Consider the following 18553-nt stretch of genomic DNA (forward strand, 5'->3'; position numbering starts at 1 on the left):
TTTCTTCAACATTGATTAAATCACGCATAAAACTACAAACAGTCAAATTCCATTTGACTGAATTGTTAAAATAATTACGTAATAAATATTGTTCTTACCTTGGCTACAAAATAATCCCACATACTAAGTTCAGGTGGAATGAATTTTTCTTTGTATGAAGGTCGATCTACAGGTACAGGTGGTGGTGTTGAAGTCTCCTTTACAGGTCTACCAGGAACTAACATCTTCATGTTAAATCTCCGGCGATATCGATCAATGTCTTCCGGAGGAACTGTCCAAAGCAAATGCGATAAACAGGTGGTGAGACATCTTTGTTCTGCTGATTATATAGTTTATAATAGTTGACTGAAACTAAACAGACCATCTGAGATTCATCTTCCATGATCTTTAGATTAACATGTCTAGAATGGCCTAGCACCAGACCATTCAAGATGTATTTGCTAAAACATAACCAGCATCATTTCAAATACAACTTAAATCTACTGTAGCTCTAAAATTATTAATACTGTTATTTTTCCATAACAGGAAACAGAATACATTGAAAGGTAGCACAAAACTTTATTATGTATTCAAATTAACTACTTGTAAGTTAATGTAAAAGAAATATGATCAGTTATAAAAATCAGTGTAAGCTCAAATAAAATGATTTGTACATTCAAAATATTATTCAAATGCATGCAATTTCTCTCTAATATCCAAGCGTATTCTTTGCATTTATTTCAGCTATATAATGAAACTCAGAATTCTATCACCACTCAGTTTTAATCATTAATTAAGCAGAAACAGAAAATATATTAGAAAGGGCTAATTCAGTGAAGTTTACTCTGATCAAATAGGGTTAAAATGATTTTCAGTGAATTAAATTCCAGATTATGACAGAACTTTACTTTTGATGAAACAGAATTTAGAAATTCTATTAAATACTGGGCTTGTCATAATATATTCTCAATTATATCAGCCTTGCACTACACTTAATAAAGTTTGCTACACTTAATCTCAGTATTAATAAATCAAAAATAAATTTAAAATAAATTAAAATATTTAAATTCCTTGAACGTTAAAACAGTGAATCCCAATGGGGGTGGTTACATGTTCTAAGGTTGTGTTAGGAGAAACAGAAGTCATCGGGGGGGCCTTCAAGGTTCTTGAGGGGGCGGGGGTGTGAAGCAGCACCCTAACTTGAGGCACAAGACCTGGCCGACCATTAGCAGAGCAGGCACTTCAGGCACTTCCAAAAAAAAAGAATAAGACACTGGAACACAGGAAGAACGGTGGCTCTGCAGGCCATGGGCACTCGTCATCACCACACATATGAAACACGGTAATCTCATCCAACCTTACCAACTAAACAGACATTATTGGGTATGCATAAATTAGCAACCAGGATGCCCAACAGCTCCCCTCGACTCGCGGCATGGAACAAGTTCATGCAATTTAACAGTTGGTAAGTCTAGTACACTCTCTCAACTTTCTCTACAGCACAGGCCAGAACCAAATGGTGAAATAGAAATCAGTGAATCTGCCGACCTTGGGGATTCCTCTTGAGGTGTTCAAAGCGACGTCAGCTTCATATATGTAGACAAGAACCATTTTTGGGGATTATGAGACCTTACATGATTGGTCAGTCGTGCTAACTGAAATAGCATAAAGCAAACACCAGCTCTACCCTGACTAACATTCAGATTCCAATCTGAATCCTTGTCAACACAATCTTCGCTGTTGTGATCAACTTCATTTTTGTCTTGCTGTTCATCTGCATGTCACTACCATTGTTCCATCTGTGTCAACTCGCTGCCATCATCAACATCTGATAGGCATTTTTAATTCTAATTTAGCCCCATTAATGATCGATAAATATGTACTGCGCGATCTCTAGGATCTGAAGGTGGTGAAGCCTTGAATTCTAATTCCGCTAAGAAACAGAAACTACAGAAAGTGCGTCAATACGATGTTACATACATGGAATATGGCTTTATTCCATTCCCGTCAGATCAGTGACGCTCCATATGTCCTATTTGTAATACTGTACTGTATAATGAAGCCATGAAACTATTAAGATTGCAGGAACACTTCCGTAAAAGGCACCCTAAAAAGGCTACTTATGGTATTACTTAGTCCCAGAAGATGAAAGCAGCATTTGAAAAGTGTTGCACTCTTGAGTCATTTGCCAAGCTAAAAATGACCTTGATAGTGGTCTCATTGTTTCTTATAGCATTTCTAAAATGATAGCAATGTGTGGAAAATCTCATACAATTGGTGAAAGATTAATAATGCCTGTTGTATTAGAAGTGGACACCACTGTTCTCAAAATGGATACCAGTATTTTAAAATCAATTCCTGAATAATAAATCTGTAGCTGATCACATTGATGAAATGAGTGAAGACATTGAGTATCTGTATCCAGAGGTACCGGCCACGTGACAGATGCACTGCCACCTGGCTGGTCGGAGGACACACCACATGCCAATCAACATTTGGTCCCTCCCAACTAATCAATGCACACCTAAATTATTGGTCACCTTAATTGGATTAACTCGCCCAGCCCCATGCTTTAAAAGGTGAGACTTGCCCTTGGCTAGCCCTCTCTTACAGACCACCACGTTGGAGGTAAGTGCATTGATTTATGCTTGGGAAGGTCTATCGTTTGTCCTGGTAAGGGAGCTGCAGCTATCCAAGGTCAAGGGGGATAGCTGTTGTAGTGCTTTTCCCTTGTTCTTTGTGTAACCGTACCCTGTCCCCACACCGCTTCCTGTGTATTGTAGTTGCTTGTGTTGACCCGACTTCTCCTTGTAAATAAATTCCTTATTATTAAAACTGTGTGTGTCCAGGTCTCTACTGTTGAGACTCAAAGAACCAGTTATTTTCCATCACAACAGTATCCACTATGCACAGAGCTTCAAAAACAGAATTTGGGATACAACTGGACGAGTTAACTATGCAAGACAACAAGGCATTGCTAACGGCATATGTATGGTTTATCAAAAATGGAAAAGTTTAGGAAGAAATTCTCTTTTGTAAGAAGTTAGAAACAATTATCAACAGAGAATCAATCTACGACAAGGTCAAAAAGTATATTGAGGATGAAAGTATTCTGATTAGGAACATTATTTCTTATGCATATATGGAGCACCATATATGAGAGGTCACCATGCTGGTTTGGTGGCATTTATGAAAAAAGAAGTTCCAATCTGTGTGCAATCCATTGTGTAATTCATCATCAAATTCTCGCGGCCAAAAATCTCAGCCAGCGGCTTTTCTCAAGCATGACACTTATAATATTTGCTATCAACAAAATTAAAACTCATCCATTAAATAGCAGAATATTTAGCCAGTTATGCCAAGATAACGATGAAGAGCCTGAACACTGGCTTCTTCACTCTGAAGTGTGAAGTGTGAAGGCTGCTGTTAAAAACATTTTTCTGATCTTTTTGACACTGGTTGAATTTTTGCTCAAAGTCGACAAGAGCTTGGAAAACAAGATTGAACTTTTACATGGAGATGTGCATATGTAGCCATTCTGTTTGACAAAATGAACATTTTAAATATGAAACTACAGGATGAGAATTTCAATTTAATCCAGGCAAAAAATACGGTGTCCACTTTTATCAGAAAATTGGAAATACACAAGCAAAATATTGGGAGAAGAATGCTCTCAGTTTCCCTGCATGGGAAGTATGGCATTCTCTTTGCAAGAGTACTGCTTACACCTGCAGTTACTGAAGGAAGATTTTCAGAATTGATTCAAGGATTTGGACGACTTGGAAATTCTGGACTGGGTAATTAGCCAATTTCTTTGCTAGGTGGAAAAACAGGGAGAGCTTACAAGAAGAAATGTTGAAATTCAGAATTATGGAAGAAACAAAAATGCTTTTCAAAAATGTCGGCTTTTGTGGTACATGGCTAAACTGTCATACAAAGTTCCCTGGTCTTTGGAGAAGAGACAAACTGCTCTTTATTGCATTTCCATCCTCCTACCTTGTTGAAAAGAGGTTTCAGTTCAAGTGAACCACATACTCACAAGAAACAGAAACCACTTGGACATTGTTACGTGTGGGAACTTCAGGCTTTTGCTGTCACAACTTGCTAAAAAGCATCAAGCTCAAGGATCACATTGGTATTGAAGCTGCCTTACAGCACACAAATACTATGTAGTTAGGTTTAAAGGCAAATAAAAATTTAAAGCAGAATTATTTTCATGTTAGCATATGGTAGCCATGTTTTTTACACCATAGGGACGCCAGGAAGTATATTGTGCCTAAGAGAGGCATTGGCAAGTATGACAGTGCTTTGCCGGGGGGGGGGGGGGGGGGGGTGTTGGGCTAGAAGTTGCGGAACACTGCATTAAAATATGGTCAGTAGTGTACAATAATAGTAAGAAAACCTTTAGAATGGAAATCAGCTTTTGGGAAGAATAACTACTTTTAAATAAAGGTTTGCCTATAGATTCATAGAAATTTTTGGGTGGAAAGTTGCACACAGAGGAAGAGTTCAGAACTGAGGAAAGCACCCAAAACTTCACAGCAACCAATGCCGTCACTCACCATCCAGTTCTGGTGTGTGTCGTGTTCCAGTCTCACAGCTGGGAGACACAGACACGTCTAGAATTTCTGTCTTCAAGGCAGTATTTTGCTCCAAATTCAATACAGCTGAAACATTTGGTATACCTGCACCATAAATTTTTTTTCATTGTTTAAAAATGCCCTCTGTCAAATTTAAATGGCAACCGTTTTATACTAGCCAATGCTAGAAAAACGCAAACATTTTGGTACTAAGAACTACAGTTTTAAAATTACTTGTATCCAATAATACTGCACTGAATTAAGTACCAAGTTCTTTTAACTCTATGTTAAAAGGTGACTATTTTCTCTGTGGTCAACAGAGAAAATTACCTTCTAAATGTGATCAGGGAAAAATACAATTATAGAACATGCAGTGCCATTAGAAATGCATCAAATGAAACATATTAAAGTCATAATATAGTGCAAAACAAGTAATAATCATGGACTCATTAAGTTCAAGGGAGGTCATCGATAGACCAATGTTGCAGTGCTGTTTATTGATTTAGCTCAGAACCCCCAGCACACTCATCCACACCTTTCTATTGTGCTTTGGCTTTCTTTTCTGAATGATAAATAATAGTAAGATTATTCCAAATCTGAAGGCAGGCAATTGGACAATGGCATACATGACTAGCTTCAGTCCAGATATAAGCTTCATTACCCACAGCAAAGTCACTGTTACTAATCGTGTACCAACTAAACAATTTTGCAAAAAAAAAGTCCCACTAAAGCAAATCAAAGCTTAAAAATACTGATAGAATAATTTATTGTGATTGTGCCGCTTATAGATAAAATGACAAGTGCAAAAGTTTACTTTTATTTTAAAAAAAAAAAGTCTTAAAGGGGATCACAAAAGTTAAAGCTGAGCATTGTAAAGTATCAGATTAAGTAAGCAAAAGTCTGTCAGGTTGTGGTAGTGTTTTGAAGACCATGCCTTCACCTTCCTAGAGTAAGCTCTCCAACTCCTTCCCTAAACCTCTTACTTCTGTGAAAACCTATTTCTTTGATTAAGCTTTTGATAAGCTGTCTTAATATCCAACTGTCAAGTCATGGAGCTTTTTGGGATGCTTTATGATTAAATATTCTGTAAAGATGCAAGCCCTTGCTGCTATGTTGAAGGAAACTGACCCACCTGGAGTAATTTCTGGCCGCTTTTTAGGTTTTATTATAGTTTTTGCACCTCCTCCAAATACTGCAGCCCAGGTTCGATTATTGAGTGGATGAGCAACTAAACGAAAGAGCTCATTACTATCCTGAGTAGCAAGACCATGAATCAAAAGACTCAGGTAAACACCAATCACTGCCTCGCAAAGCAACACATTCAGTTTGGGTTGATCATCTTCCTGAACAGATCCGAGAAGATTAATCAGTGATGAAACACCTGGAACAAGCAAATCAGATATATTATTAACCAGTCAAACAGGAAGAAGACAATTTCTTGTATCATTTTATCCATAACTACCTAATCACTAAGTAAAAATAAATCAAAATTTGTAGTCGAGTTTAAAAAAAAACGAGATTTGCCATCTTACCAGGCCAATGTGAAGGTGAAGAATTAGGAGTTACATGCTCTTCAATGCTTTCTGTCCGTAGTCTACGTCTTTCTCCCAATAGGAGCCCCTGATAAACCATCCCTGTAAACAGGTTTGTGGCTGTTTGACTGTTAAAGCAAAATTCATAATTTAAAAAGCTTGTCTATAAACAACCTTGTTGGTTTAAGAGACAACATAACCACTCTAGATCACTGTACTATACACATCAATGTGGAGATATTCATTTAAAGTCAAGTCACCAGTTAATTTGTCTGCTCTGAAAGTATCTAGATGAGTCAATAAATATTTTAATTCATATAATCTTGCAGAAAAATTGAACTCTCTTTTCCTTGTGATTTCTAAATTTGAAGAAAATGATCACAATGAATACATTTACCTGTAGCTGTGGCTGTCACAAAGAGATTGGTAAATGCAGGCCGAGAGTGAAGCTGCTGAAGTGTGCAGAATAAAAACCTAATAAGAAATGCAATTCAGTATGAGTTACAAGGATAGCTTGGAGAAACATCTCCCATTAGTACAAACATGTTCTGTGTCACTGCTTCTCTTCAACAAAGAACACTTTAATTTGAAATACTTTGAAACAAAGACTATCTTATATTAGAATAGTTAATTAATGACTCTAATGTATGCACAGGGTTGCCAAGAAATTCAACCAGCTAAAATTGTGTAGTATATCTGTCCACAGCAAATTTAAAGAGATTAACTACAGCCAAGTAACGAATGACCACTTTAACTTTTTCAGTATTATTAAGGAGCCAAACTAGTCATCAACTGTACACTTGAAGTACCACAAGATGTCTCTGGCTTGGTTTGGATAATTAGTAAAGTTTTTCTTAATGTGACAGCATGAACCCAAAGTGAACTCTTCTCCTTTACTTAAAGAAAATCTCACTGTTAGATTTCCCTTTTCCTAAACAGAAGTAACAATTGCAACTGATACAATTAGTATTTTAAAAGATAGCAAGCTCTAATAAAATTGTTACCGTATCATCCTTAAGTCCTGGAAGAGGTGGACAATTCATCTGTACCACTGTGTACAAGATATCATGGATGTGATTACTCAAATGCATGATGGGATTGGCTATCACAGTTTTCGTTGAAGCAATGGCTGCAGAAAGGAGGGGCAAAGTCGTAGGTAAAGGAAGAGGGGACTGAAGCTGTTTCACAGTGGTTTCCTAACACATGACAATAAAATCAGTATTAGAATAATCACGCACATTGCCTTACAATAGATTAACATTGTATAAGAATAATGTAAAACTTCTATATCAGCAATCCATTCACAGTGAAGTAAAAACTCTGGTGAAATAACAATTCCTTATTAATAGAAACATGGATTGAGAGGTTTAGATAAACACCCAATGGCTGCCTCACATTCTATTTAGGTTGATCATCTTCTTGAACTGCTCCAAGAAGATTAATCAGTGATAATACACCTGGAACAAACAAATGAGAGAATGTATTAACTGGTCAAGAAGTCTGCTTAAAATCTTTATTAAATCACTAATTCATAAAATATTAGTATTTGGTATTTTTAGTCTTACAAATAACTCTCCATCCTACCAGGCCAGTGTGAAGGTGAAGAAATAAAGAGTCCTTTGCTACACAACTATGTCTAAAATTACTTTGAAAATATTAAATATGAAAAGTCCTAGAAAACTGGAAGCTTCAAAAATGTATATTTCACAAAGTCTAGATAAAAGTCCAAAGCAACAAAGTTAATTTCTTATTACAATATATTTCATGGTTTTTTAATTTACATCTTCAGTTTATATTTTTTTCTATTTACTTTTCATTGTGAAATCTGACACAAACTACAGTAAAAACACATCACTATGGTGTCTGATCGACACATTTTTTGGACTACTGGATGTATTTCCAATAAATATTACAGTATGTAAAGTTTATTTTTGATGTTACACAGCACAGCAGCATAATAAAGTTTCCAGCAAATCTGATAGATTTCAAAGAGGGGTAGGAACCAGGGCCCATGATGCCTGAGGGAGCATGGGAATCAGTATCTAACTAACCAGATTTTTTTTCCCCAATACCTATTTGGTTGGGAATTCTCCTCGCTGTACACAATGTGGCGATACAACTATATATTGCATGTAGTGTCAATGCTACCCACCAGAAATCTCTAGGCAACTCTGTGCAAAAAAAAAAGGAGGGAATGAATCTTGGTATGACCTCTATAGGCAAAGAAAGGAAGTGGATAGCAAAAATGTACTGATTTACATTACATTGCTCCTTTCTTGACCCAAAAAACCCTGAAAGGCTTTACAACCAAAAGTGTACTTGTCCTTTCCTTTCTTTTGAATGTGGAACATCAAACTATGGAAACGTGGAATATAAGAACAGCATCAGCTGGCACCCTTGTACAGTATAACACATTCTTTCCAAAAACAATGAATGTTACTAAAAAGCTCTAGTCCAATTTTTCAGAGAAACTTGCATGTGTTCAGGAAGGTGCAACATCAATTCAGGCAGCACCAACAGCACTCTTCCAACCACAGATCACTGTTTTATTCATTTGGCTATGCCTGTCATTCCAAAGGGCAGGGAATGGCCACTCGGGTCTACTGGCCAAGATCTTGAGAGACTACTAAGACACCTCACATAGGATTGTGCATTAAGGTGTTGTACAAGACTACATGTTGGCAACAATGACAGAAGCTCCCAGGGAACCTTAACTTGGTACAACATTCCTTGTAAAATCACTATTGAAGAAAATGTCTTTACAAGACTGTTTCAAGGAAATTAGTTGCAGAATTCTAGACTTCATGTACATTTGATATTCTGCTAATAGCTCTATTTATAATAAATTCAAACCTCAGCTCTCACACAAGAATACTTGTTTCTTTTACCACCTTCACTTGCATTTCTCTGACACTCCCTCTTTTATGATCACTGCTACATTTTCTGTTCATCTCTCCTGTACACATCAGTAGGACAGAAAATTGGTATATTAACCAGTGAAAATAATGCCTCTTGGGTTGCATATCACCAAGGTGTACTTGGACAGTTGACACCCAATGTTAAATGCATATATCAGTACTTTCTTCATGACTCATAAAATTATTTCAATGAAACAGCTCACATCCTCGATTGGCATCAACTTATCACTTTGTACATATAGTGATGTGGGAAAGGTCCTTCCTGCAGTGCCTATGCATCCCATACCCATGTGCACAAATCTGTGATCACCATGTTTGTGCAGCAGACCCTGTTCTCTATTACCTTGGATATCCTTGCCATTGAATCAAGACCACTTTATCAAATAAAAAAATGGAAACCATAGTAAACTGCAATAACTCATTGTAACTATGGCATTAATATGCAATCTTTGTGACTGACTGATTTGTTACTGGCCACAAATGATGGTTTTGAGTGTGTGTATGTATTTTGAGGAAGTCGGCAGCTGACCACCGATGCCTTTGGTTAGTTAGCCATTCTCCTGAAGGTCAATTGAGAAGCAGATAAAATATTATGAAAAGCATTTCTCTAATACAGAAGTGAGCAGCAAGCTGTAGTATGCAAGATAAAAATAGCTGTGGCCTGGAATAAACACAAGTCTAACCAGTGGCTCCATGTAAACCCTAGATGGATAGAGTCGTCTGTGATGACCCTTCAATGAAACCTGTAAACGTTATACTTCTGTGAAAACCCTTCCAGAAAACCAGGGAATGTTATCCTTACTGGTTCAATGCCTGTTACATAGGAAATGTCTTCTGCACACATCAGTAGAACATAAAATCGGTACATTAACCCGTGAAATAATGGCAGTTATACACGTCAGTGAAGTGGACTTGGACAGTGAACATTCAACAATAAGTGCATATTATCAGTACTTCCTTCATAATTCAGCATATCTTTTCAATGGAACAGTTTACACCCTTAGTCTTTCATCAAATTAACACTTCATGCATACAGTGATGTGGGAAAGATTGTCCCCTATAACTGTGATCCCTATCAGGAGGAGGAGGTGTGTTGCGTCTGGACAAATTCACATTCCGAGTCAATTTGGTCAGCAGCAAGGTGGTTGAAGATGTAAAACAGCATCATTCTTCAGCATAAACTGTGTGCAAAGTAAGCTATTTACTATGCAGCACATCTGTATAGCACTCTGCATGTTGCCCAGCAATAAATATTGGTTTTTCATTACAGGCCTTCTAACCAACTACTGTCAGCAAAACCTAGTGAATACTGACTGATGCTTCTCAGTCTGATGTGGTTGAAAAATCCCCGTGATGTAGGCAATAACGTAATGCACAAAGTACATTTCTCATCATTTGAATTGATTGGGGGGGGGGGGGGGGTGAAGAAAAGAAATTAAACTTTAAATTTTCATCCAAAAATGAGCACAAAACATCAGAGGCTACCAAAAATTTAACCAGAGCATGAGCAAAATTGCTTGAACTCCATATTGATGTGATTTTCCAACTTGTGTTATGCATACAAATTTCTAGGTCACTCTGCTTTACCCACTGATTAGATTACATGCAAGATGCCAAAATATGTACTTATCATTAGTAATTAATTAGTAAATACATCTTCTAGATTCTCATGGTTAAAACCATATGATTTCATGGAGTGTTTTTTTATTCTACCATTAAAAGACCACTTAAGAATTTTACCTGCTGAGATTCTTGTAAAAGGAAGACAAGTTCCATTCTGACTGAAGCTAAGCCACCACCCTGAGCTCCATGCAAGCTGCAGTAGCTAAGAAAGACTCTCAGCAGAGCTTGATTTCTCCGCAACCACCATTTCCTCCTTTCTGCATGTTCTTGTTTTGCTTGGAGCCGCCTCCGATCAATCTGATGCCTTTCATATGAAGCTGCTTCTATACTCTCAGTTACTTCATCTTGGTCAAATGAATCACTGATCTTTTTATTTATTTCAACAACCACATCTTTCACTTCAGTTTTATAATTGCAGATTTGATGCATCGCATGAATTTCTTTTTCTAACCAGTTGTAGAGTTGAAATCGGAGCTTCCCTCCATCTACTTCATATCCTGTAGCTAATGTCCTAAGTTCAGTCATTAGAATTTTCAAGCAGGCTCTGAATTTTAGCTGTTCTGCTATTACATCAACTCGAGAGTCATTAGAAGTGGAATCCTCTCTTGGAACTGACTGGAACTCTTGAGGTACTCCTTTCTCAATGTTAGTTTCTTTAACCATTTCTGCATCTTTCATATTCAAACCACCTGCCTCTTCCTCTTCATAGTCATCTTCTAAGTCATTATCCCATTCAAGTTTTAGGGGCTCATCAGAAAATGTCACTACTGGTGCACTCCAGTCAATCCCAGCAGAATTACTGGTTTCCCATTCCAAGCCTGATGAAGTCTGTGGCCAGTTTGCACCTATAGTGCTTCTTTTGTTTTCTACTGCACCATTTTTGTCTTGGTCACTCGTACTAGAGCTTTCAGTTGTCAAGGATGGCTTTGATTTCTTCATGACTCTGGGGATTTTAGACAGTACCTCAAGAGCCAAGACTGGGCAACCAACTTTAAAATGAGCATTTGCCGTGGTGAAAAATAATTTCCTCTCAATGAGGTTAATTTCATCTTCACTGATTTTCTCCTTTGCAAGTCCTAAAGTAGCTAATGACCCTTCAGGAGGAGCAAAATGTCTTCTCATTAGTAGTGGATGTGCACGGAGATAGTTGTAAAAACTGAAGACTGCTGGATTGCAAGACTTTATGAGAATTCCTGCAACATAGTAGACACTACAATAAATACTTTTTTTTCCAATTTACTAGGTTAGATACAACCAAGTCAAAATTCATAAATTACACCCATATGGGGCAATTACACCACATGAATAGTGAAGTTGCCAGAGCCCCAGATATTGAGACTCAAGACCACCTTCCGACAGAGATAATGCAATAGGAACTGCAACAATCAGAAGTGACCATTGGCAACATAATGGTAAATGATGGCTTCTCTGATAAGAGAGCAAGCTTAGGTGGAGTAGGGGATATAAAATGAGTGCCAATGTGGAAGGTTTGTGTGAATTAGCAGAGTGGCCTCTGAGAATAAGTAGCGGAACACAACACCAACAAGTTGGCAGTAGCTAAGGTCAGAGGGCAGGGTTCATTTAGCTGGGGGCAGAGCATGTGTTTCAATAAGTGAGGTAATATTACTTTTGCTTGCAATATTAGTGTCAATTTCTGTAACTATAATTAGAGTTGCAAGGTTGCAGCTAGAACCCAATCGACCATTGTAATCACTTCATCCTCAGATCTGTGAAAGCCTTTTGCTCACAGATGCTACTTGGTTATCTTTACCAAGTAAGACTGGTGGCATTTTTTCCAAAAATTATCATTTTGGGACACAGGAGAATGAATGGTACCTAAACTTAAAGAAAAATACACCTTGTAACCTAACACCTTGGCCAATATTATTTAAAATAAACTTTATATGCACCTATTATTCCTACAAGCAACACACAAAGGAAATAGAGGAATCAACAGGTTAGGTAGCATCTATAGAGGCAACTGGACAGTTGACATTTTGGGGGTCATACAGTCCTGAAGAAATGTCCCGACCCAAAATGCTGACTGTCCTTTGCATGTTGGTCTAGATTTCCCACATTGTAAGTCCCGTGTCTCTATTTTTCCGACTAATTTAATTGCATATTTCATTTAAACAAGAAGTGTAGAGTGGGCATTCATACCTGGATGTTCTTCGGTACTTTTTGTAGGCTGTTCTAGCAATGTGTCCAATGCCATTGGAATAATCTTTCATTGTCCAATATGCAATACTCCGCAGGAATGGATCTGGGTGCAGTTTACTTGGTGCAAACTCAGACCCACCTGGCTTACAGCCAAGAACCTTCTCATAGAGGATAGATTTACAAGTAGAGGAAGTTTCATAATCAGATTCATACAATCGTGCAATAATCATGGCCAACTGGATATCATCCATTTTTTCCAAGATCACCTGTCAAAGCATAAACTTTGCATTTCAGTATGACAGTAAGTCAGACAAACATTCATGCAAGTGTAAGGATTTCTCTTTTAAGTTAGCTGCTAAGGCTAATAAAATGACTTCTCTGTATAAACAAGAGTTCTAACATTTGGCCAGGTTGGGGGGGGGGGGGGGGGGGGGGGGGAGGGTCATCACCCCCGAGATCATGCACTAGGCAAAGCGAGTGTTACACAAGTCTGAATGAATAATTGAATTGTACTCTACATTGAAATATGTAGACACCTGGATGTTTAAAAATACAAAGAACATTCTCCTCCTTCCACCATCAAGTGTATTATAGCAGTACATGAAATGTGGGTTTACTTTAAACACTCAATTTCTAGATATCTAATGCTGTATTGTTTGCCTGTATTCATGTGTATGGTTGAATGACAATTAAAACTAAAGTTGAAATGATGTTTCAGCATTAAGTGCCATTAAACTTAAATGAACTGATAAAAACTGTTTCTTTTAAGCAATCTTGGTCCCTATAAAGGTAACATTTTCTAATGATATCTATTACAGCAGATCACAAGTAATGAAATACTGCTTTGGCTAGGTTACTTTGGAAAAAAAAATTAATTATGCTTTGAAGGAAAAATCAACAATACCTCAATGGTATCCTTTAAAGAACCAGCCAAAAGGAAAAAATGCAGCAGCTTGCTCAAAGCGCTGTTTACCCAGCAAAGCAAATGCATTCTTTAAAGCTGCTTTACGCCATCTATCTTCACTAAAATTGTGTTTGAAGAAGTCAGTCATCTTCTTATCCTGCTGAGATCTAAGGAAACAAAAATAGTTTTTGAATTGCATTTCCGCTGCATGTGCTAAATGTGTAACTATGCTTTAGCATTATTCCACTAATCAAGGAAACAAACCAGTTTATTATTTTGAAGATTTTATGAACAATATAATGGAATTTTATAGGAACCCCAATCATCAAGTATAATTGGGTACCTCTTACACACAACACATGCAAGTATAAATGGTTGCATGGTCTTCCCTGTGTATAATGCATTACATATAGACCTAAGCCAGGATAGTGCCATCAATTAATGAACCTCGTACAATTGACGTCAATTAAGCAATGTTTTTTTTTTGTTAAGTGTGGGTACTTGACCAAACAATTACAGTCTATCCCCGTATTATTTAAAAGGATCAGTGTCAAGGATATTGTCAGACCATCAGAATCAAATTCTTTCATTTTAGGTCATTTTCAGTTAAGGTTAGTTTCTTTGTTTCTGCCTAAATCTTCCAGATTTGTGATGGATTTCATTCTCTTCAAGTTTCCCTCATGACAAATGTGATCCCTGAGCCCCTCAACAAACGTCAATTCTTCTATTCCATGTATCATCTTCCCCAACAATGCCCCTCCCCATCCTTAATCTCTGCTTCTCTCTCAGTATCTTATCTTTTATGCACCCTCTTATTCCAAATTTCTCCTTGGATCCTTTTTAATCTTCTAGTTCATTTGCAACCAGCATCCCTAACTACTTCCTCAACTGTTCTCTCTCCACTCCTCTGCCAATTCCCTAACAGTCCCCATCCACATAATCTTTTCCAGCAATCTGATAGTGTTCCCTCTCCTTAACTATCTTCAACTGGCATACTCTCCTCATGACTTCCTCCCTCTCTTCACCATAGTGGGAAGTCCACAATTTTCTTATAAAGTTTACACATATTGAATAATTTCTATCCCAAGTTACCTAACATGCATTCTTTTCATTTTTCAAACATTGTGGATCTCTGAAGATATTTTGTTTAAGCTGATGATTTACTACAGAAACCACATTTGAAAATGTACTCAATGATACAATATGTGACTTTCTACACCACGTAGCATGCATCATCCCACCATTGTATTTCTGGTCACTAACACCAGCTAAGTAATAAAGCACTGCAACAAATTTGTGTCTTAGCCTTTATTTATTGTATTTTTGTTTTCAGATACATCATGGTTACAAGCTCTTCTAGCTGAACAAGCCTGTGCTGCCCAATTACACCCATGTGAGCTATTAACCTACTAACTGTAGGTCTTTGGAATATGGAAGGAAACAGAAGAACCCAGAGGAAACTCATATAGTAAAAAGGAAAACATACAAACTTTTTACAGACAGCAGCAGGAAGTTTAGTGATGGACTTAAAACCAACTTTTACAATGAACAACTTCTTTTAAAGTCTGGCTCATCCTATAGAAATTTATAACCATATAACAATTACAGCACAGAAACAGGCCATCTCTGCCCTTCTAGTCCGTGCCGAACGCTTACTCTCACCTAGTCCCAACGACCTGCACTCAGCTATAACCCTCCATTCCTTTCCTGTCCATATACCTATCCTTTTTGTAAAAAAAAAAATGACAATATTGAACCTGCCTCTACCACTTCTACTGGAAGCTCGTTCCACACAGCTACCACTCTCTGAGTAAAGAAGTTGCCCTTCGTGTTACCCCTAAACTTTTGCCCCTTAACTCTCAACTCATGTCCTCTTGTTTGAATCTCCACTACTCTCAATGGAAAAAAGCCTATCCATGTCAACTCTATCTATCCCCCTCATAATTTTAAATACCTCTATCAAGTCCCCCCTCAACCTTCTACGCTCCAAAGAATAAAGACATAACTTGTTCAACCCTTCTGTGTAACAAAAGGTGCTGAAACCCGGGTAATATTCTAGTAAATCTTCTCTGTACTCTCTCTATTTTGTTGACATCTTTCCTATAATTCGGTGACCAGAACTGTACACAGTACTCCAAATTTGGCCTCACCAATGCCTTATACAATTTTAACATTACATCCCAACTCCTATACTCAATGCTCTGATTTATAAAGGCCAGCATACCAAAAGCTTTCTTCACCACCCTATCCACACGAGATTCCACCTTCAGGGAACTATGCACCATTATTCCTAGATCACTCTGTTCTACTGTATTCCTCAATGCCCTACCACTTACCATGTATGTCCTATTTTGATTAGTCCTACCAAAATGTAGCACCTCACATCTAATCAGCATCAAAGTCCATTTGCCATCTTTCAGCCCACTCTTCTAACTGGCCTAAATCTCTCTGTAAGCTTTGAAAACCAACTTCATTATCCACAAGGCCACCTATCTTAGTATCATCTGCATACTTACTAATCCAATTTACCACCCCATCACCCAGATCATTAATGTATATGACAAACAACATTGGACAGATCCCTGAGGCACACCACTAGTCACCAGCCTCCAACCTAACAAACAGTTATTCACCACTACTCTCTGGCATCTTCCATCCAGCCACTGTTGAATCCATTTTACTACTTCAATATTAATACCTAATGATTGAACCTTCCTAACTAAACTCCTGTGTGGAACCTTGTCAAAGGCCTTACTGAAGTCTATATAGACAACATCCACTGCTTTACCCTCGTCAACTTTCCTCGTAACCTCTTCAAAAAATTCAATAAGATTTGTCAAACATGACCTTCCACGCACAAATCCATGTTGGCTGTTCCTAATCAGACCCTGTCTATCCAGATACCATCTCCAAGAATACTTTCCATTAATTTACCCACCACTGACGTCAAACTTACAGGCTGATAATTGCTAGGTTTACTCTTAGAACCCTTTGTAAACAATGGAACCACATGACCCCATATATTCTTGGAACTTTAGTATTCATTTGCAAAGATGTAATCTACAAGGTAAATAATAAAATTAATCAATTCATATTGCTAATTTTAATTACTTGAATGCAGTATCTTGGTGAGACAATATGAAACACTATGCTGAGAAATTGAATTGTATATCACTCCATATAGCATCAAGCCAAATTTTTAGAAATCACCTTGGGTCAAAATGTGAGGACAGATATTTATACATCACAAGCACATGTAATTGATGTCATTCCCCAAAGACTACACATTTGGGAATTTGCACCATATTGTTCTGAATTTGTCATCACTGGATATTTAGTGCAGCATTGGAATGTGAAAGAGTGGTGAAATTAGTAGGGTTTCTGCCTCATTGCTCCTACAACGTGGCTTCAGTTCTGACCCTCCATGCTGTCTATATGAGTTTTTCATGTGACTTTCTAGGTTTTCTCTTTTTACTCCAGTTCCCTTCAACATCGCCAAGATGCACAATTTATAGGTTAAATGGCCATTAAAAATATCCCTAGTAAATAAATGCAGAATTTGAAAGCAGTTGAATAAAAAGTGGGGTAAATAAAATGGGATTACAGAAAATGGGCACCTAATGGCCATTATAAGCTTGGCACAACTCTACAACATATAAGTTAAATAAATTATGGCCTCTCCCTCAATGTAGTAAACCTTCAATTATATCAGTAGCAAATGTCCAGACCACTTTTTAAGATAAGATTAGTTCTACTTGTCACATGTACATCGAAACATCATTTGCATCAATGATCAACACAGCTGATGATGTGCTGAGGCCGTCTGCAAGTGTCGCCATGCTTCCAGCACCAACATAGTATGCCCACAACTTATTAACCCTAACCTGTATGTCATTGGAACTTAGAGGAAATGGGTGCTTATAGGTCCCTGTAGAGAAGAAGCAAAACGCTGAAGTTAGTTAATAAAGATTTTTAGCCTGACAATATCCTGTGCCTCTGAACTCTACTTGGAGGTCTCCAAAAATGCTAGTTATTGCCCAAAACTTCAACGTGTTCTTATTCATCCTCTTTAAAGAAAGCATGCCATCAATTCAGTCTGCACTAATAATATCTCGTGGACAAGAAGGAGAAATGATACGATGTTAGAGAATACCTCCTTCCCGTGCTTCCTGTAGCCTTGACACTGAATTGCAGAGAGAAAAAATACAAATGTCCTATTGTGTCAATGCTGGCCAAAGAAAAGCTTACCATCCTAATTTCAGTTTCCAGTTTTAGGTTGGCTGTCAGTTTCAACATTTCAAGTGCATCACCAAGTACTGTTTAATTACTAGAAATTGTGCACAATTCCTTCAAGTAGGCAGTTCCAGACCACATCAACTTAATGTAGAAATTTCTCATCTTTCTGTCAATTATTTTAAATCTGCACCTCCTGGTTGTTGGCCTCTCTGCTATGCAAGTCATGATCCTTCTGATTAGTCCTATTTAGGCTGAAGTATTTTTTTAAATACAGATAACCAAACATGCAGCAGCTTCCTCGATTCCAAATAAAACAACCAAGACCTAACCATTTCCAAGTGATGACTAAAATTTCTTCAGTTCTGGCAGTTTTTATTTTTTGTGTACTTTCTATTGTGAGTACATCATTTTATAATGTGGTGGATATAATTGTATGGAGTAATCTAGCTGTGGTTAGCCACTGCTTTCTAGCACAACTTTCCTATTCTTGTATCCACATTTGGAGGTAAAAACCCGTGAATGGAAAAATATCAGAGTTTCCTTCAGATACTTCCTTGATATTATTGACTTGAAACAAAATATTAGTAAGCAAAAGATTCATTTTCTGTGATTTGCCTGTAT

At 37.5% G+C, this 18553-nt stretch overlaps 1 protein-coding gene across 1 annotated transcript in view; it reads right to left on the minus strand.

Moving 5' to 3' along the window:
* Positions 1–18553, minus strand: part of dmxl2 (Dmx-like 2) — a 145268-nt gene that overhangs the window by 32757 nt on the left and 93958 nt on the right. The window contains 11 exon segments of the mRNA XM_073033155.1: positions 99–271; positions 4542–4664; positions 5692–5940; positions 6092–6219; positions 6489–6565; positions 7096–7287; positions 10750–11825; positions 12793–12844; positions 12846–13058; positions 13697–13735; positions 13737–13863. Of these exon segments, the coding sequence (XP_072889256.1) occupies positions 99–271; positions 4542–4664; positions 5692–5940; positions 6092–6219; positions 6489–6565; positions 7096–7287; positions 10750–11825; positions 12793–12844; positions 12846–13058; positions 13697–13735; positions 13737–13863 (2449 nt within the window).

The sequence above is a fragment of the Hemitrygon akajei genome, chromosome 30 (assembly GCF_048418815.1).
Source record: "Hemitrygon akajei chromosome 30, sHemAka1.3, whole genome shotgun sequence".
In the NCBI taxonomy this organism is placed as follows: domain Eukaryota; kingdom Metazoa; phylum Chordata; class Chondrichthyes; order Myliobatiformes; family Dasyatidae; genus Hemitrygon; species Hemitrygon akajei.